The sequence below is a fragment of the Mustela putorius genome, unplaced genomic scaffold (assembly GCF_011764305.1).
Source record: "Mustela putorius furo isolate JIRA1106 unplaced genomic scaffold, ASM1176430v1.1 tig00003869_pilon_pilon_pilon, whole genome shotgun sequence".
NCBI classification, from domain to species: domain Eukaryota; kingdom Metazoa; phylum Chordata; class Mammalia; order Carnivora; family Mustelidae; genus Mustela; species Mustela putorius.
In genome coordinates this window covers 9372981-9395185 of record NW_025422021.1, presented here as the reverse complement: position 1 = coordinate 9395185, position 22205 = coordinate 9372981, and the positions used below count along the sequence as shown (strand labels likewise).

General features: G+C 41.4%; 1 protein-coding gene across 4 annotated transcripts in view; it reads right to left on the bottom strand.

Moving 5' to 3' along the window:
• LOC106004982 (tropomyosin-1, isoforms 33/34-like) overlaps positions 1-22205 on the bottom strand; it is a 68102-nt gene that overhangs the window by 5802 nt on the left and 40095 nt on the right. The window contains exons 3-4 of one of the 4 annotated variants that reach the window (XM_045066568.1): positions 8119-8276; positions 7204-7262 (exon numbers count right to left, since the gene is read on the bottom strand). The exons of 1 other annotated variant lie outside the window; for it this stretch is intronic. In XM_045066568.1, coding sequence (XP_044922503.1) covers positions 8235-8276 — 42 coding nt within the window. In that variant the 3' untranslated portion in view covers positions 7204-7262; positions 8119-8234. Of the gene's footprint in view, positions 1-7203; positions 7285-8118; positions 8277-22205 lie in introns of those variants that run through there. 2 more of the 4 variants (XM_045066569.1, XR_006602461.1) reach the window with 2 other exon arrangements.

The following is a 22205-nucleotide window of genomic DNA, read 5'->3' as shown; positions in this document are numbered from 1 at the left end:
TTCAGTAGGAATTAATTTGTGTTCTTTTCCTTTCTTTTAACTTAGTGTGTAATAAAATACTGGAATAGTTAAAAGACTCTAAGAAAAAATTTTAAACAAAACAGATGGAAATGAATCCACTTTAAGTAGCAGAATTTAAAATCTTGCATTATAATAAAAAAGGTTAACATATAAGGTCAGTACGTGATGCTATGTGAGTGGAACTTGCTTCCAGAACCAACCCCAACCCCAGAAAATCCAGAACAGACACTCCACCTGGGCTGCACATTTGAATTTCTAAGGAACATTTAAGAAAAAAAACCCCAATACCTAGACTACACACCAGACTGACTATCAGAATCTCAGGGTAGGATCCAGGCATCAGCACCACTGAAGGATCCCAGAGGACTCGAAGTGTAGCCGAGTTAGACACTTATTTAGGAAGTCGCTGGATGGCATGAATATTTATGGAAAGGGCTCTGCCCTGCATGTGGAAATGCCTCATTTTGTTTCCACTGGTGATTCCAGTGCACCAGTAACAAGAGTTGAGAAGCTAGAGGCATCTTTGCGGTAAAGAGAGAGGGCAAGTTGTTAGCGTCACCTCTTAGAGTATAACCTGGTGAGTGACTGGCATGTTTGTGCCCCAGTTTCCTCCTCTGTAAAACAGGATCAATAATAGGAATCTCCTAGGTTTTTGTAAGGAGTAAAGGAGACTATTTGGAAGTGCTCCGTAATTATAATTACGCTTGTTTATATAAAATCCTAAGACGTTAAGGTAGGAAGGAAGCATAGAAATTTAGTTCTACTTCCTCATTTCACAGATGGGGAGACACAGTTCCTTTTAATTCTCACTGACTTTTTGTTTCACACTTCAATGCCTGTCATACCCCATGACTTACCAGTGGGTGTTCTAGCCCCTGCCTGCAAGCTTAAGTACCCTGAACGGACTATAAAATACTGTGAACCAAACTCTTGAATCTGAACTCCTTATCAACATAGGTCACTTTGTACAAGAGTGACCTGATTTCTGATAACCTGGGTCTTGGCTCCTTAATACAATGATGAATGTAGGTCGGGGCATGTGCACAAAGTCAGTGTGTAGGCGTCTTGAAACTGTATTCATTCTGGTTGTTGTTGTTCTTCCTGACACGGAAGAATGTAAAAGGAGCAGATTCTTTTTGAAAATGCTTTCTCAGTTCTTTATGCACACCATCAATTCTTTGTTTCCTTTAGTGGGAAGATGCCCTACATACAGTTTTGTTGCTTATTACCTTTATTGCTATGCAGAAGAGGAAATGCTCACAGAGCCCAGTTTGTGCTTGGGTTACCATCATGAAGATGAAAAATTAGAGCTTATGATTGGAAGAACAGCTTGAAAACTCCCATTCCTCCCTTCCACCTGTCCCAATGCACTGACTGGAAGACCCATTAAAGGCAAAAAACAAAAAAGGGCACCTTCCCCTGGGAAGACAGGTTTTATCTGACTACAAGGTGTCATCAAATGACACAAAGTACTGAAGTCCCAGGATACCTGCCTAATGGAGAAAGTGCCCTTGATTAGGAAGTTGCCATCAGCAGTGGCGAAGAGTAGGCTGGTCCCACAGTGACATGTCGAGAATGACCTGGGGGTCTCGTGAAGACACAGGGTCTGATGCGGGCAGTCTGCAGCAGAGCCTAAGAGTCAACATTTCCAACAAGCTCCAGGTGCCGCAAAGCTGTGGGTCCATGGCTTATACTGTGGGGAGCAAGAGGCTCTGGGGTCCATCTCTGTCCAAGTCACGTCTCTACCACTTCCTTCTTGTCTGACCTTGGACAAATAGGCTAACCCCTGACTTCCGGGAAAGATGGCAGAGGAGAAGGACCCTAGTTTCATCTTGTCCCACAGACACAACTAGCTACCAACCCACATCAGTGTGAGTAACCAAGAAAACAACCCAAAGACTGGCAGAACAGACTCCACTGGTAAATGTAGAGAATAGGCCACACTGAAGAGGGCAGGAAGGGTAGACACAATGTTGGCTGGGGCCGGGGCAGTGGGTGGGGGGGTGGGCAGCACTAACCGGACTTGCACTATGGTTTGCAGGAGAGAGGGAACCATAGGCATGGGGAAGGGAGGCAAACGGACTACCACACCAGAGAACCTGCACAGGGAAGACAATCCCTATAACATTTGGCTTTGAAAGTGAAAGGGGTCGAATTTAATAAGTTCTTAAGATCAGCAGGACTTAAAGCCCGGAATTTTAAAAAATCAGTGGTCTCCATTCTGGAAGATCCAGAGGGTGATAGGGACATGACAAAAAGTCTGTGGAGAAACAGAAAGAAGAACTGAAAAATGTCTGAGATATAAGGGAGAGTTATTTACCAATCTCACAGGACGTGTCAGAAGGGCAGGTTTGCTGAGGAACTTCTCTAGTAACAAAGGAGCGCTGGAAGACACCACCAGAGGCCCCAGCATTAAGTTATGGCCCTCTGTGGGCAATGATGCGGCACCAACATTCACTACTTTACTTGTTTACACCAAGCCCTGTGTTTGGGGGGTCCTGAGTCCTGGTGGCAGTGGTGGTGGGCCGAGCAGAAGCTCAAGGCACGGCTTATTAAAATTATGTGTCCTGCCCAGGTGTGCTCTGCGGATCTTCCCAGGCCAGCCCTGGTCCTGGCTTAGCGGGTCTCCTTTTGTAAGCTGACTGGTGCAAACTTTGTTAAAATTGCATGTCCCATCCCAGCTGGGGACAAAACACTGGCCACAACAAGCAAAGAGAGCCTCTGCAGACACCTGAACTGAAGGGAAAAGCACCCAGAACACAACAGCCGGGCACATGCAGTACACACAGGAGTTTTGGTACACGGGGCACACTGCACTGAAGGCACTACAGGACTTCTTCAGGCCATTACTTTCAAGCGGAGATGTAGCTGACTTTCCCAACACCACAGTGAGACAAAATGAGGAGACAGAGGAATATGTCCCAAAGAATAGGACCAAAGCACCAGAGACCTAAGCAACACAGATGTAAGTAATAAGTGTGATCGAGAATTTAAAGAGGACACTATATAATTATAAAGAGGACAATCCAACAAGAAGATATAACAGTTACAAGTATTTATGTACCCAAAATGGGAACAACCAAACACATGAAGCAGTTAATAACACACACAAAGGAACTAATTGAGAGTAATACAATAATAACAGGGGACTTTAAAACCCCACTTACATCAATGGACAGATCATCCAAACAGAAAATCAACAAGGAAATAGTGCATCTGAATGACACACTGGACCAGAGGGATTTAACAGATATATACAGAACATACTATCCTAAGACAGCAGAATACACGTTCTTTTCAAGTACACACAGAACATTCTCCAGGACAGATCACATATTAGGCCACAAAACAACTCTCAACACATTCAAAAAGATCGAGGACATACCATGCATCTTTTCTGACCACAATGCTATGAAACTACAAATCAGCCACAAGAGAAAATCTGAAAATAGCACAAATACATGGAGGTTAAATAACACATTACTACACAATGAATGAATCAACCAGAAGTCAAAGAAGAAATAAAAAATTACATGTAGAGAAATGACAATGAAAATACAATGGTCCAAAATCTTTGGGATGCAGCAAAAGCAGTTCTAAAAAGGACATTTATAGCAATAGAGCCCTACCTCAGGAAGCAAAAAAAAAATCTCCAATAAACAACCTAACCTTATACATAAAGGAGCTAAAAAAAGGAAGACCAAACAAAACCCAAAGCTAGCAGAAGGAAGGAAACAATAAATATTAGAGCAGAAGTAAGTGAAATAGAAGCTAAAAAAAAAAAAACAACCAACAGAACAGATCAAGGGAACCAGGAGCTGGTTCTTTAAAAACACCAACAAAATTGATAAACCTCTAGCAAGACTCACCAAAAGAGAGGGGGGGGGGGGGACTCAAACAAAATCACAAATGGAAGAGTAGAAGTAACAACTGACAACACAGAAATATAAAGGATTATAAGAGAATTATGACAAGACTATATGCCAACAAACTGGACAACCTGGAAGAAATGGATAAATTCCTAGAAACATATAACCCACCAAAACTGAAGCAGGTAAAATAGAAAATTTGAACAGATTGATGACCAGCAATGAAACTGAATCAATAATCAAAAACTTCCGCCCCACCAAAAAAAAGTCCAGGACTAGATGGCTTCACAAACAAATTCTACCAATATTTAAAGAAGAGCTAATACCTACTCTTTTCAAATTATTTCAAGTACTACAAGACAAAAGGAAACTTTCAAATTCATTCTATGAAGCCAGCATTACTTAAAATCAAACAAAAACAGCAAAAACAGGAGAACTATGGACAAATATCTCTGAACATAGGTGCAAAAATCCTCAACAAAATATTAGCAAACTGAATCCAATAATACATTTAAACAAATCATTTGCCAGGATCAAGTGGGATTTACTCCCAGGATGCAAGGGCTGTGCAATATTTTGTAAATCAATCAATGTGATACATCACATCAATAAGGGAAAGGGTAAAAACCATATGATCATTTCGGGGTGCCTAGGTGGCTTAGTGGGTTAAAGCCTCTGCCTTCAGCTCAGGTCATGATCCCAGGGTCCTAGGAATCCAGCCCCACATCACACACTCTGCTCAGTAGGGAGCCTGCTTCCTCCTCTCTCTCTCTGCCTACTTGTGATCTCTGTCTGCCAAATAAATAAAATCTTAAAAAACAAAACAAAACCTTATGATCATTTCAATAGATGCAGAAAAATTATTTGACAAAGTATTAGATCCATTCATGATAAAAACTGCCAAAAAAGGAGATTTAGAGGGAACATACCTCAACAGAATAAAGGTCTTATATGAAAAACCCACAGCGAACATCAAACTCATGGGAAAAATCTGAGAGCTTTTCCTCTAAGGTCTGGAAGAAGCCAAGGATGTCCACTCTCACCATTTTTATTCAACATAACACCAGAAGTTCTAGCAGCAATCAGACAACAAAAAGAAATAAAAGGCTCCAAATTGGTAAGGAATAAGTAAAACTTTCACTATTTGCAGATGACATAAGACCACAGAAAACCCCAAAGACTCCACTAAAAAACTAGAACTGATTAATGAATTCAGTAAAGTCACAGGATACAAAATCAATGTACAGAACTCCATTGCATTTCTACACATTAATAATGAAGCAGCAGAAAGATAAATTAAGAAAACAATCCTATCTACAACTGAAACTAAAATAATAAAATACCTAGGGATAAACCTAAATAGAGAGGAGAGAGACCTGTCCTCTGTAAACTACAAAACATTGATAAAAGAAATAGAAGATGACACAAAGAAATGGAAAGACATTCTGTGTTCATGGAATTGAAGAACAAATATCGTTAGAGTGTCTATACTATCCAAAGCAATCTGCAGATTTAATGCAATCCCTATCAGAATACCAACGGCATTTTTCACAGAGCCAGAACAAACAATCCTAAACTTTGTATGGACCCACAAAAGACTGAGAAGAGCCAAAGCCACTCTGAAAAAGAACAAAACTGGAGGTATCCCAACTCCAGATTTCAAGATATACTGCAAAGATATAGTAATAAAAACAGTACGGTATTGGCATAAAAATAGACACATAGACCGATGAAACGGAATAGAGAGCCCAGAAATAAACACATGATTATAGGGCCAATTAATCTTTGACAAAAGAGGCAAGAATACACAACAGGAGAGTCTCTGCAACAAATGGCATTGGGAAAACTGGACAGCTACATGTGGAAGAATGGACTGGACCACTTCTTTACAACATACACAAAAGTAAACTCAAAATGGATTAGGGACTTATATGTGAGATCTGAAACCATAAAACTCCTAGAAGAAAGGGCAGTAACTTCTCTGACATTGACCATAGCAATATCTCCTGAGGCAAGGGAAACATAAGCCAAAGTAAACTGTCAGGACTACATCAAAATAAAAAGCTTCTGTACAAAAAAGGAACCATCAACAAAACTAAAAGACAACCTACTGAATGGCAGAAGGTATCTGCAAATGACATATCTGATAAAGGGTTAATATCCAAAATATGTAAAGAACTTATACAGCTCAGGACACCTAGGTGGTTGAGTTGGGTGTCCGACTCTTGATTTCAGCTTGAATTATGATCTTGGCGTCATGGGATTGAGCTCTATATTGCGCTCCAGATTGAATGTGGGGCCTGCTTAAGATTCTCTCTCCCTCTCTGCTCTCCCTCACCCCCACTCGTATGCATTCTAAAAGAAAAAAAAAAAAAAGAACTCATACAACTGAACACCAAATAATCCGATTAAAAATGGAAAAATGCGCAGAAGGCATGAACAGACTTTTCTCCAAAGACGACATCCAGATGGCCAATAGACACATGAAAAGATGCTCAACATCACTCACCATCAGGGAAATGCAAATCAAAACCACAATGAGATGTCACTTCATACCTGTCAAAATGGTTTAAATTAAAAACTGAAGAAACAGTAAGTGTTGACGAGGATGTAGAGAAAAAGGAATCCTCAAGCCCTGTTGATGGGAATGCAAATTGGTGCAGGCATAGTGGAAAACAGCATAAAGGTTCTGCAAAAAGTTAAAAATAGAGCTACCATATGATCCAGTAATCACACCACTGAGTTTTTAACAAAGAATATGAAAACACTAACTCATATATATAAAACCCCATGTTTAAGGGATAAATGAAACCCTATGTTTATTGCAGCAGTACTTACAATAGGCAAACTTTGGAAACAGCCCAAGTGTCCATCAATAGATGAATGGGTGAAGAAGATGTGGGATATATACATAGATGCACAAACATAATACAATGCAATACTATTCAGCCACAAAAAAGAGTGAAATCTTGCCATTTGCAACAATACAAATGGATCTAGAGTATAATGCTAAGTGAAATAAACCAGTCAGAAAAAGACAAATCCATATGATTTCACTCATATGTGTAATTTAAGAAACAAATGAATAAAAGGAAAACAAAAGAGACAAACCAGAAAACAAACTTTTAACTACAGACTACAAACAGATGGTCACTTACCAGAGGCGGGGTCGGGGAGACAGGTGAAACAGAAGTGCATTAAGAGTACACTTACTTGGGCGCCTGGGTGGCTCAGTGGGTTAAGCCGCTGCCTTCGGCTCGGGTCATGATCTCAGGGTCCTGGGATCGAGTCCCGCATCGGGCTCTCTGCTCAGCGGGGAGCCTGCTTCCTCCTCTCTCTCTGCCTGCCTCTCTGCCTACTTGTGATCTCTCTCTGTCAAATGAATAAATAAAATCTTAAAAAAAAAAAAAAAAAGAGTACACTTACTTGATTAGCACTAAGTAATATATGGAATTGTTGAATCATTATATTGCACACCTGAAACTAATATAACCCTCTATGTTAACTACACTGGAATTGAAATTTTTAAAGATATGTTGCCCCTAATTGCTTACTTTCTTCATCTATAAAACGGCATATGGAATAACCAGGGCCCTACGAAAAACACTCCACCCTACTCACCTGTACACGACTTCCAACACCATAACAGCCTCAGACATGTGGATCAAGAGCAAATCGGGCCCATTTTCATCTTTGCTATAGCTTAGTATGCAGTGTTCATGGTCTTGAAAGGCTACATGACTCTGGTCTTAGGCCCCTCTTGTTGTCATGCCTTCAAGACACTTGCAAAACCCCATTGTAGTGAACACCATTAGCAGTGAATGAGGAACACTACGCCAGTTCTTGCAGATGACCCACAGAAACAGGGATATGTTGGTCTGGTTTTAGTGACTTCTCTAAATCCGTAACAAAACAGAAAGATTGAAACAAGGTTCAGGCTGACTCTAAGAGCTTTTGCTTTTTGCATTTCGACATTTCCTTTCCTTTTCCAAGCAGCAACTGTTCTTCAGTTTTCCTCTGCCTATTCCCAACACAATCCAACCACTCCTGCCAGAAACCCAGCAAAAGTAAAGAAAATGTCCAAGCCTCTGCGACAGATAACTGTGGACTAGCCTGCTCAACCTCTATTCGATCCATCTAGTTGGAAAGGCTGGGAAGCTAAAAAGACATTTCTAGACACCCTCACAGCTAGGGTTTTGCATGTGAGTTAGAGTCTATGAATACATACCTTCATTTGAGATCTGAAAGGTAAACTTCCAGGGGTATGTCTACTAACAAGCACACTGGTGGAGACTGAAGTCTCTGTGTTTGGAGTCTTCTAGCTTTCTGAGTATCACGGCAGGGTTAACTGGTGGTGGCCTCTTCATTCCACACCTTGGACTGCAGCTATAAAATATACATCTTTACCTCAATTTCCATTGACTTCCCCAGAGCTTCTCAGGTGGGTCATTATTCTAGAAATATCCTCAGAGGTCTAGCCTAGGACTCACCTTAGTCTCTTGTATATATGTAATCTCGCCAATTAAATCCCTTCATGCTAATAATAGTTAGAGTGGTTTCTATTTTATGCACTGAACTCTGATTGATATGGCCACTCACCCAAAGAAAATGCTGAAAGGTCTAGGAAATTGAAACAGAAAATAGGTAAAGAGATGTGGCTGCCTTTTTCTAGCTAATGGCTGGATTCAGAATACTTTTACTGCTTTGAAGACCAACTTGATCCTCTACGATTTATGTCCAATCAACTCATATCAAGGTTGATCTAAATTCCTCTGTATTCTAAATCTCCTCTAAGAGAGAGTGGAAATGTGCATGTGCATTACCTGACTTAAAAAAGAAACATCAGGAAATGAGAGGAATACAAAGAGAGAAGAGTACAGAGAATCATCATTCCTTAAATGTCAGAATGTCGTATTTCATGGACTGAATATATTCATTAAATCCCAATAACAAATTCTAGCAAAAATGAAAAAGTCTTCAGTAAGAAATTTGTAAGTATAAACACAATGTAAGAAAACATATTTCCAGTCTGCAGGACATGGGTACAGATGATCAATGTGTGTTTTCACCTGCCCACTGTCCTTTCTTTGAGTGAAAGAATCTACTGTATCCTCTGGAAACTCTTCCCTTTCCTAAATTAATCCAAGAGGGAGCGAGGGAGGGATGGTGTGTGCCTGTGTGCGTTATGTGTATGTACCACATCTCCAGATGTATTCCCAATGTCCAGGGAGGGTAATGTGGCCCATGCCTGGCCAGAGTCCAATCCTGGTGCTTCTCTAGGGCAATTAAGGAAAGAGGTGCTCATTAGGGAGATTTTGCACATCTAGGACTGCTGAAGGCTGGTGCTACTTTGTCCATCTCTGGCATTACAAGGATAGAGTCAGCCTTGTGAAGACAACATCAACAACAACAACAAAAAACAGAACTGAGGGAAGCCTGGGTGGCTCCCTGCTTAGTGGGGAAACTGTCCTTCTCCCTGCTCATGGGCGCTCTCTCTCTCTCTCCCTCTCATTCTCTCTCTCTCAAATGAATAAATAAAATCTTAAAAAAAAAAATCAGAGCTGAAATATGGGGAGAAACAGAGAGGAGGTGGAGGGTAGGGCACACTCCATACTTTGGTTCCAGCTGAAGAATTTTTAAGTGACTTGAAACAAAACAGTCTCTTTTTATTTAAGTAAGTTTGAACTGGCTTTTCTGTACCTGAATCTGTAAGATCTTGCCTGATACCTGTCAACTCTATGACATCACTGAAAGGATTATTTCAAGTAGATAAATGGGGCGCCTGGGTGGCTCAGTCGGTTAAGTGTCTGCCTTCAGCTCAGGTCATGATTCCAGCATCCTGGGATTGAGCCCCATATGGGCTCCCCACTTAGTGGGGAGTCTGTTTCTCCTTCTCCCTCTGCCCCTTCTCTCCTGCTTGTGTGTGCTTTCTCTGCTCTGCTCTTCTCTCAAGTCAACCAATCAATCAATTATTAAAAAAAAAAAAAAGTAGAAAAATATTTGGTTATTTTGAATTTCCTTTCCTTACATGGTTTACCCAGTGGGCTTCCCACCTTTCCCCTTAGCTTGAGCTGCACTCTGTCTCCTGCTCACACAAAAAAATGTCAATTATAGATTTCAGCCTTGGTATAACTTACTTTAACAAATATGTTCTCTCCACTAAGCTATGCAACCTTGGCATTCTCCTATGTAAAACCACCACCACCACCACCACCACCACCACCCAACCCAACCCTATTTCACTGGTTAGTGCCTGTATCACAGGGAGTGCTAAGTAAGAGAAATAGCCATAATCACTGGAGACAGTGAGCAGCTTAGCCAAGGTTACATAATTAGCAAGTGGAGATGTCTTGATTCCAAAACTGCCCATCCCCATCAGAGACATGCTCCTCCTCCCATTGGAGGCAACCCTTCAATCCTTGAGGACCCTATTAGGTACTTAACCTCTCCTTCTTCTTTATCCACAGCTTGCTTCATTGGTCCCTCACCTCTAGCATTTAGACATACTCAAAACTATCCCTCTGTAAAATACACAAAGAAACACATTCAACTCCATGATTCTTCTCAATGACTTTATTTATAGTTATCTTTTGCTTCCCCACTACTTTTCTCATGAAACCACTCATTCCAAAGCCATCAACAACATTTTGATTAAGTCTAAAGCACACTTCTCAGTTCTCATCTTACCTAACTGCTGGGGAATATCTAACAGCATTGAATGCCCCCTCATTTTTTAGAGCACTCTTTCTTTGGCTCCTACAATTGGTCATCCCTTAAATGCTATTGCTTTGGAGGACTATCTCTGGCTTCATACACTCTCCCGGTGATCTCAATAACTCCAATGATCATTTTCATTACAAAGAGTGAGTTGTCTCTGTAGGAGCTAGTATCAGGCCTCCTCCAAATGGACCACTTTGGCACACAGCTTATGCCTAGCTGATAACCATCAAAGCCCAAAAAACTCATGAAGAAACTCTGACCCTATGACTCCCCCAACAACTGCCGAAATTTAGATGGAGGACCTGCTCCAAGAAGAGAGCTGCAATCATAGATAACTACATTATAATATGAACTAAGACAGTATATAAGAAGGAATCAGAAGGCCTATCTGATCAAAGCTCTCCCTATGGTTGTTTCTGAATGGTCCAGAAAACAATTGTTTAGTGAGCATTAACTTTTCATCCTCCTGTGAACTGCATTCCTTCCCTTTGAAGTCCCAGACCCTTATCCTTCTTCTTAGTTCACAATGACATATATAACTTATTGTACCTGACTTCAGACTCTCACATCAATGTGGATCCTCTGTACATACAAAATTACAGTTAATTTTCAGTTAATCTGTTTCACATCAATTTACTGCCTAGTTCAGTTACAAGAACCTCGCAGGGCAGAACAGCATTTCTTCCTCCCCAACAGTGGGCACAGTAGGCAGGACACTTTAACTTTCTGGACAACTGCTTGCCCTAGTATTGCTACAGCTGAAATCCTTGGGCATCTGACATAAGTAGATGCCAGCAGAAAGTAAGTTTTCTTACCATGTCAGCCTCCCAGAATTTCTGTCTACAGAGTTCAAATGAATAAAAGTGGTGACAGTCCTTTTTTTTTTTTTTTCTAAATTTAGATTAGCAGGAGAAAATACTTGTAGAACTAGTTCCTTGGGCTTAGCAACTCTTACTAAGTTTGGTAGAGTACTCTTGGTTTTATTAATCCATTTCCTCCCAGAGATGGTCTTGTTTTTATCTATCTGTTGTGTTGTTTGTCATAAAGAGGAAAAAAAAAAACATACGGTAAGAATGCAAGCATAGTCCCTACATTAAGTTTGCTGTTCCAGTTAAACTCACAGACTGGTGAGTTCATGATTCTTGCTGGGCTGGCATCTGTTTAGATAAACCTTGTTGTAGGTTAATGGACACATGAAGGGAAGGCTGTTGCTAAGGGATATCTTGGAAACCAAAGCCACAAAATAGGTGGGCATGGGTCACACAATTAGAAGCTGTTAGAATGCAGGGCATCCTAACTCAAAGACTCCTGTGTTAGGATATGTTGGTCACAGGATGGGTTAGATTGATACTAGGTCACGAGTCAACCTCGAGTAAACTTGCCATACAACAAGACACACTGCAAAACACCAAACAAGCCCCAACTCCATGGCACATCCCTCCTAATATTAGTTTGGCTCCAAAGATCCATGGCTTAGCTAAAGCTGTTGATGTAAACAGAAGAAAAATCACGAGATCTCCTTTCATCTTAAACGTCCTGAGAGCTTGGCATAAGCTCTGAAGGATGCTCGTACCTGTGTGCTTCTGGTGGACAACTGGATAGGCTGCGGGTCCAAATGTAAGGAATTAAACAAAAATTTGGGTGAAGTTTTGGCTTGGTAAGTCATCCCATTCTGTTCAAAGCAGGGAAAATACATACGATTCCTTGTGTTCTGACACAGCTGCTTTACAGAGTCCCTCATCGCTCTTGTCTGACTGTGCCAGTTCTCAGGAACATTGGTCATAAGAGGTCCAAGACCATAAGGAACCTTTGTTGTCTCAACCTTCACTGCTTGTTAGTGCTGAAAAGTCCCATTCCAGTAGCACCTGCCTGTGATATAGGCAAATCTGTGGCTGGGGGCACCTCAAGTGTTTGTGTGAGACCAGGGACACTATTTCCACTACACCATCCTTACTGCCTGTGCAATGAAGGCCTTTGCTTTCTTAGGAACTTTTGGATCATGGGGGCTGCATCACCTATGCCCTCTCTAGGGACACCTCTTGTATCTTTGGTTAAGCCATTAAAAGTCTTACTGGTTTGAATCACTATTAATAGATCTTACTTACCAATGGCCAGAGGGTGGATCCTTTAAATTGGCTACATTTGCAAGAAAACAAATTGTTTATGGAGAGCTATTGATTGTCTTATTAGTATAATGGCTAGCCTTGGATGACTCCCTTTCAAGATGAAAGAACAGAAATTGCACTTAAGACAAAAATTAACGGCACAACTAAGAAAAGCAGTAAAGGGAAACTTAACTAAAACAGACTTAGGAGGATAGAAGGGGAGGCTGGGAGGGGGAATAGTACTACTCAACGTCAATTACAGGAAGACTTGTCAATTACAGACTGTGACAGAGGGACCATCAAAGAAAAGAATCATCCATGGCAGATCCCGACAGGGAAAGACATACATTGCATTTTCCTTTTTTGGGAGGAGGGGGGTTCATTTCATTTTATTTTATTATTAAAAACTAAACATGTGGAACACAGATAATTTGATTCTGCATGAGGGAGGCTTCCTTTGACTCCTACATCTGAGGAATTTAATGAGGGGAAAACACAGAGAGAAATATATACATAGCTATTTGGTATATTTGGGAAGGTTGAAAGCAAAGTTTTACTTCAAAGGATTATTAGGGTAACCTCTCTGCACAAGTTATAATCACTAATGCTGCCTGGATTGTTATATTGTGGGCTTTTTAAAGAATTGGGAGGTGGGTGGGTGATTCTAAGATTTTTGTTTTTGTTTTCCAATTACTTTTAACCCACTGAGCCACCCAGGTGCCCTCCAATTACTTTTAAAAGGAGGAGTCGAGTGATGGGTAGAGCCAAACTTTTAAATATCCTTCTTGGGATGGTCAGAATTGAATTTCAAACCTTAATATACTCCAAGGGACCATAACACAGGCTGGAAAATAATTACTTTCCAAGCTCCAGAGTTCCTCTGCCCCCTCTCGGCACTGTCCCAGGCTCATCTGGTCCCCACACAGGGCATGCTGAACCATGTCACTCTCCTCGGACCCTGCCTCTGTCTGTGCTATGAGGGGGGCAGGTTCCTCAGGGTAAACTCCTATTGATCCTTCTAAGACTGCTACTAGCGACTTGTTTTAAAAAAAAGGTTTTTTTTTTCCATTTCATATATATCTTTTTATGTTATGTTAGTCACCATATAGTACATCATTAGTTTTTGATGTAGTGTTCCGTGATTCATTGTTTGCATATAACACCCAGTGCTCCATGTAATACGTTCCCTCCTTAATACCCTTCACCTGGCTCACCCATCCTTCCATTCCCCCCTTCTAAAACCCTCCATTTGTTTCCTGGAGTCCACAGTCTCTCATGGTTTGTCTCCCACTCCTATTTCTCCCCCTTCATTTTGCCCTTCCTTCTCCTAATGTCCTCCATGCTATTCCTTATATTCCACAAATAAGTGAAACCATATGATAATTGACTTGCTCTGTTTGACTTATTTCACTTAGCACAAACTCTACCAGTACCATCCATGTTGATGTTGATACAAAAGTTGGGTATTCATCCTTTCTAATGGCTGAGTAATATTCCCTTGTGTATATGGACCCCATCTTTTTTATCCATTTGTCTGTTGAAGGGTTTCTTGGCTCTTTCCACAGTTTGGCTATTCTGGACATTGCTGCTGATGAGGGAGCAGGAGGCTGGCTGAGGACAAAGCAAAAGCTGGCGCCTTGCACCCCCCCTTCCATCCGCTCCCCTCCATATGTGTAGCATTCCTCAGGCACCCCTGACTGCCATAAAATGATAAATAGTTAACTTGCTGAGATCACAATCCTACAAGACAGGAGTCTCCCTTGGTTTGCAAATGTCCTTGAGATTACAACAAAGAAGTTACCTTATCAATAGCCCAATTTCCAAAGACACAGAACTCAGTTCCTCAAGCCTAATGTTACCCTCCCCTCCATAAAAACCGAAGGAGGTGGAGGTAGAAGGAAAAGTAAATAAAGTTAAATTTCTTCTAAACCTAAATCTCATTAACAAGGATGCTTGATAGCAGGAATGTAACATTCCACCAGACTCCCAATTGTCTTTAAACCTAAATCTCATTAACAGGGATGCTTGATAGCAGGAATGTAACATTCCACCAGGAGACTCTCAATTGTCTTTACTTGATAGTATTCTTTGCCCCAATAGCCCTTTGTCCTCACCTACCCAACTCCTACGTATATAACCAACCACCCCTCACAACCCGGGGGCGGCAGCAGCTCTTCCTGCCCACGGGTCCTGTCCCCGTGCTTTAATAAACCACCATTTTGCACCAATGACGTCTTAAGAATTCTTTCTTTAGTCGTCGGCTCCGAACCTCCTCACCCCACCGAACCTGACTTAGGTTCTGGGACTTCATCACTGCTATGAACATTGGGGTGCATATGGCCCTTCTTTTCACTATATCTGTATCCTGGGGTAAATACCCAGTAATGCAATTGCTGGGTCATAGGGTAGTTCTATTTTCAATTTTTTGAGGAACCTCCACACTGTTTTGAAAAGTGGCTGCACATGCTCAGACCACAATGTTTTGAAACTAGAACTCAATCACAAGAAAAAGTTTGGAAGACATTCAAAAACCCTTGGAAGCTAAAGACCATCCTGCTCAAGAATGTTTGGGTCAATCAGGAAATCAAAGAAGAACTTAATCAATTCATGGAAACCAATGAGAATGAAGACACATTGATCCAAAATTTATGGGATACAGCAAAGGTGGTCCTAAGGGGGAAATACATAGCCATCCAAGTGTCACTCAAAATAAACCAGAAAAATCCTGAATACACAAACTATCTTTACACCTTAAAAATCTGGAGAATCAACATAAATTAAAGCCTAACCCACACACAAGAAGGGAAATAATTAAGATTAGAGCAGAGACCAATGAATTAAAAACCAGTAATACAGCAGAATACATGAACGAAACTAGAAGTTGGTTCTTTGAAAAGAATTAATAAGATCAATAAACCACTGGTTAGACTTATCCAAAAGAAAAGAGAAAGGACCCAAATTAATAAAATTACGAATGAAAGGGGAGAGATTATGGCTAACATCAAGGAAATAAATACACTTATCAGAAATTAACATCAACAACTATATGCCAATAAATTAAGCAACCTGGAAGAAATGGATGCATTCCTGGAAACCTATAAACTACCAAGACTGAAAGAGGAAGAAATAGGCCTAAATAGACCCATAACCAGTAACGACATTGAAGCAGTGATCAAAAACCTCCCAAAAAACAAAGAGTCCAAGGTCTGATGGATTCCCTGGGGAATCCTATCAAACATTCAAAGAAGAAATAATATCTATTCTCCTGAAGCTGTTTCAAAAAAAGAAAGAAGGAAAACTTCCAGACTCTTTCTATGAGGCCAGCATAACCTTGATCGCAAAACCAGGCAAAGACCCCATCAAAAAGGAAAATTTCAGGGGCGCCTGGGTAGCTCAGTGGGTTAAAGCCTCTGCCTTCGGGTTGGGTCATGATCCGGTCATGATCCGGGTCCTGGGATTGAGCCCTGCATCTGGCTCTCTGCTTGGCGGGGAGCCTGCTTCCTCCTCTCTCTCTGCCTGCTTCTCTGCCTACTTGTGATCTCTGTCAAATAAATAAATAAAATCTTTAAAAAAAAAGAAGAATTTCAGACTAATATCCCTGATGAATACGGATGCCAAAAATGTCACCAAGATCCTAGTAAATAGAACCCAACAGAACATTAAAAGGATTATCTATCACGACCCCATACATACATAGGGATGCAAGGATAGTTCAACATTCACAAATCAATCAATGTGATAGAACACATAAATAAGGGAAGAGAGAAGAAGCACATGGTCCTCTCAACTGATGTAGAAAAAGCATCTGACAAAATACAGCATCCTTTCCTGATTAAAACTCTTCAGAGTATAGGGATAGAGGAAACATTCCTCAACTTCATAAAATCCATCTATGAAAAACACACAGCGAATATCATTGTCAGTGAGGGAAAATCTAAGAGCCTTTCCACTGAGATCAGGAACACAAGAATGCCCACTCTCGCCACTGTTGTTCAACATAGTACTACAAGTCCCAGCAATAGCAATTAGAGAGCAAAAAGAAATAAAAGGCATTCAAACTGGCAAAGAAGTCAAAACTCTCTCTTCACAGATGACACAATACTCTATATGGAAAACCCAGAAGACTCCATCCCCAAATCTCTAGAACTCATACAGCAATTCAGTGATGTGGCAGGATACAAAAATCAATGCACAGAAATCAGTTATTTCCTTATACACTACTAGCAATGTAACCATAGGAAGATAAATTAGAGAATCGATTCCATTTACAATAGTACTAAAAACCGTAAGATACCTTGGAATAAGCCTAACTTAAGAGGTAAAGGATCTATACTTGAGGAACTACAGAACACTCATGAAAGAAATTGAAGAAGACACAAAACGATGGAAAACCATTCCACGCCTATGGATTGGAAGAATAAACATTGTTAAAATGTCTATGCTGCCCAGAGCAATCTATACTTTCAATGCCATCCCAATCAAAATACCACTGGCATTTTTCAAAATGCTGGAACAAACAATGCTAAAATTTGTATAGAACCAGAAGAGACACCAAATTGCCAAGGAAATTGTAAGGGCCTATTTAGCCAGAGAGGCCCCACCTCGGTTGAACAGCCATTTTGTTGTTAATGCAGTAAAACTTAAACTGACCCTCCACCCTGAAATTACTTAAAAGCAAGTCCCGGAAACCAGTCTCAGGGGGAGATAACAGCCCGAATGCAGGGATGGGTCAGGTCAGGTGGAGACATCCAATCAGTGGAGTATGCATATTGTCTCCCTAGCTACCAAGGAGTGTAGGCCCCACCTTTTGGGCACCTTTTGGGAGCCAATTCTGACTAAGGTGATAGGCTACTTGAAATAGCTACTATGGGGTCAATTGTAGTTCAACTGGCCACCCGTGTGTGACCTAGCACGACTGTGCAGCTTTCTCTGTGTGTTGTAATCTCATTGGCCACCTGTGTGTGGCCAGGCTCAACTACAGGACCAATACACCCAGTACGCTATCAGGAACTGAACCTGGAGACGGAGTCCACGTCCCTTATTGGAAATCCCCCCAAACAATACATAAATACCATGCTATAACCAGATTGGGGGTCCAAGTCCCTGCTCTGTTGTGCTGGGTATACTTGGACCCAAGCTTGAGCTTGCTGAATAAACCCTGGTGTGATTCCATTGGTTTTGGCTCCTTGGTGGTCTCTTGGACACAAAACTTGGGCACAACAGAAATGTTGAAAAAGAAAAACAAAGCTGGGGGCATCACATTGTCTGATTTCAAGCTATCTTACAAGGCTGTGATCACCAACAGTATGGTACTGGCACAAAAACAGACACCTAGATCAATGGAACAGAATAGAGAGCCCAGAAATAGACCCTCAACTCTAAGGTCAAATAATCTTCAACAAAGCAGGAAAAAATATCCAATGGAGAAAAGACAGTTTCTTCAATAAATGGTGCTTGGAGAATTAGACAGCTATGTATAGAAGAATGATACTTGACTATTCTCTTACACCATACACAAAGATAAACTCAAAATGATTAAAGACCTCAAAGTGAGACAGGAATCCACCAAAATCCTAGAGAACACAGGCAGTAATCTCTCAGACAACAACCACAGAAGCTTCTTTCAAGACAGGTCTCCAAAGGTAAGGGAAACAAAAGCGATAAAAAGAAGATCAAAATCTTCTGCACAGCAAAGGAAACACTTAACAAAACAAAGAGGCAACCTAAGGAATGCGAGAAGATATTTGCAAATGACACCACAGACAAAGGGCTGATATCCAAGATCTATAAAGAACTCCTCACACTCAATGCCCCAAAACCAAATAATCAAGCCCAAAAATGGGCAGAATATATCACATTTCCCATGAGAAATTGACCACTTCAGCAATTCAGCCAATGAGAATCGGTCATCTCTCTTAACTCTCACTCTTCTCTGAGAGACTTTCAGTCAGAACAACCCCTCCCAACCTCCTCCCTCTTCTCCATAAAAACAGCATTCCTTTCCTTTGTTTGTTAGACTTGCTTATGGTTTTGCCATAGCTTTTTTGGAAATGCAATTCTTATTTCTGACTAAACCCGTTCTGCTGGTAAAGTAACTGACAGCTTTCTTTTCAAGGTTAACATTACTTGGTGATCAGAAGTGCGATCCAGAGAAGATCCCCTGACAACTTTAAAGCTGATAAGCTAATAGGTGCGGATACCCACAGAGCCAACTGGGTCCACTGCTTTGTCACTGGCCGTAGGGTTTAGGGGTAATTTTCTTCTAGATTTCAGGCTCCACTCTCCGTGTTTGAGCTCTCCAGGCTTTATATGGAACCTGTTTTCAGACTTTGTTCTTTCTGAGAGTACTCCTTGGGCCTTCAGTCTAATCCCTTTTCAGAACCAGACTGTACCCCTTGGAACTGTGCCAGTGTTTGGTCTGGTTCCTCTTTTAGGACTGGACTGTTCTTGTTGGAACTGTGCCTGTCGGAATTACGATGGTCTTTTAATCTGACTCCTTTTAGGAATCAGACTATTCCTATTGGAAATGTGCCTGTTGGAATTAAGCTAGCTTTTGATCCAATTCCTTTCTGGAACTGGACCGTTCCTTGTAAAAAATGTGCTAGCCTTTGGTCCAACTCCTATTTGGAACCAAACTGCTCCTATTGCAACTATGCTAGCCTTTGGTCCAATTCTTTTCTGGAACCAGACTGTTCCTACGGGAACTCTGCTGGTCTTTGCTCTGACTCCTTTTTGGAACTGGACCAATCCTACTGGAACTGTGCTGGCCTTTGGTCCACTTTTTGAAATTGGGCCGTTTTACTGGAACTGTACTGGTCTTTGGTCCAATTCCTTTTGTAATGAGGCTGTGACTGTTGAAATTGTATTGTCTAGGAATTTTTCTTCTTACCCTAGAGAAAAACCTCTAAGAAATGAGATCCCAGCCATCAAAATGTGTTTAGGGTGCCCCCCTCACTGGACCCTGATTGCATGTTTAAAGACCAGGATCCCTCCTCACAACCATTTCTAACTAAATGGATGAATTTAACCAAAAGTATTTGAGAGCTTCAATGGCTATTGTGGGGAACTTTCAATCTCCCCAAACTTGTTTTTTCAAAGTTAGAAAGCCAGAGCTCCTAAAAACACAAAACAAAATGGGATGCATATTTTAATTGGTACCTTAGGCTTCCAAATGTTTTCAGGATTCTCCTGCAAAATACTATTTATACAAGAAGAAGTTAAATGGCTTCTGAGGCCTTTTTTTTTTTTTTTTTTTAAACCTCCCTCGTCTTCTCTGCAGACATGTAGCCTCTTGCTCAGGCCCTGCCTCCGGCACCATTTTCTTTCTGCTGATCTTCCCTTTTCCTCTGAACCAAACCCCCACCACCCCCGAACCTTTTAAAACCTGCTCCTTTAAAGCTAGGTCTTTTGAGGTACTAAATAAACTGCAGGCTTCTTATAGTCCCTGAACTAAGCTGAATTGGGAGCCACAGTTAAGAAGTTTTCTAAGGTGACTGATGCCCCCCTCTAAGTTTGCTTAAGAATTGAACATCGTTAAATTCAAACTTACCAACCTGGTTTCTCAGACTTACGTCAATTAGTCTCCATGCTTAGTGAGGGTAGGCCAAACGCTGGATGAAACCAGTCCAATAGGAACCTCCTGAAAGTTACAAACCCCTAACTTCTGGCAAGATGCTAGAACACCAGGAACCCCCATCAAGCAATGAGAGTGGCTTTTCCCAAGCCTGCTGATTGGAACAAAATTCAGGCTTGCGGGCAAAAGCCTGATGAACCAGTTCATGACTCTTCCAATCAACTCCAAATGGTCTTTTAAGAAAATTCTGGTCTTCCTTTAGATACTGAATCTAAAGTAGAGCACTCGGTCTGGTTCTGAAAAGGGGTTGGACTGAAGGCCAAAGCAGTACTCTTAGGGTAGCATTTAAAATCTACATTTATCAATAGGCTGAACTGGGATCTTTCGTTTTCAGTTAAGAAGACAAGGATGGAATGAGAAACTGCCCGCTCAAGATGTGTTAAATGGCAAATCAGCTCACTCACATCCTAGATGAGTCATGTGAAAGAAAAATCACTAGGGGCATGTAGGTGGCTCAGTGGGCTAAAGCCTCTGCCTTCGGCTCAGGACATGATCCCAGGGTCCTGGGATTGAGCCCTGCATCAGGCTCTCTGCTCAGCGGGGAGCTTGCTTCCTCCTCTCTCTCTCTCTGCCTACTTGTGATCTGTCAAATAAATAAATAAATAAATAAATATCTGGGGGGAAAAAAAAGAAAGTTCACTAAAATTCTTGGTTTTCAACTCTAGCAGATGAGGGCCCCTAAACCTAATCCCTCCCCCTCCCACCCACCCAATTTCTGATATTATTGTAGAGACCCAGGGCATTGGAAAAGAGATTGTTACAAACTTAAGCATTCCAGGCACTTTCTGCTACCTTGTCATTCTCTCCAGTGTCCTCCTAATTCCCAATGATGGGGCTCTAAGGAACTACAGAGGCTCTTCCCAATTCTCCCTCATAGTAGGCCTGCAGAAATCACTCTGCAGACTGGAAATCACTAGCCCTCTGTGCATGCTGACCTAGGCAGTATAATCTCAGCACACCACCCCTGCCTCGGGGCACCAAAAACAGTTCCAACAGCAGGGTCTGGAATAAACCTCAATGGATCCCTGCCTCTGAACCTACTCCCTTCTAAGGCCTTCAAGAAACACACATGCTTTTCTCCTTAGTTCTTCTATCCCTATTTATGTATTGCCCCAAGATTTCTCTGGAAAGTATCATGCTGGAATTTCTTTCTGCCAATAGGGGGGAAATGATTCTAGAACTGGCCAGTAGTAATCAAAATAGCCGGTCAGGACTTAAATGACCCTCTGACATCTTTTATTTGTTCGGTCTCTGGACAACACAAGAGCTGGGACACTGATTATTCCCACTAGACCAGATACCATCTCCTTCACCGGCAAGATGTTTAGCTGACAATCCAGAGAGCCTCTCCCATTAAGGTTCAAATAGATCCTGCAAACCATCTCCACAAAATTAACCAATACCTGTAAATAAAGAAGCCCTTCAAAGCATCGAGCCCATAACAGAACACAAGGCTCAGCACCTCAATGTCTTCTGTACTCCTAGTCCCTGTAATACCCCTATTTTACCTGTGAGAAAACCCGGTGGCCGAGGATGAAGCTTTGTTCAGGACCTCTGAGCAATAGATAGCACTGGTATCCCTCAGGATGCTGTTGTTCCTGACCCCATATACTACAGACGTCTATTCCCACTGAGAGCTATTTTCAATATAATTGACGTATGCAGTGCATTTTTAGTATTCCAGTTGACAGGAGAGAAAAATACTTTTTGCTTTCACATGGGAAGAATGGAAATGCACCTGTCACAAACATGAAAAGCAGAATTGGATGAGGGGTGCCTGGCTGGCTCAGTCGGTAGAGCACAGGACTCTTGATCTTGGGGTTGACCGAGCCCCAAGTTAGGGGTAGAGTTTACTTA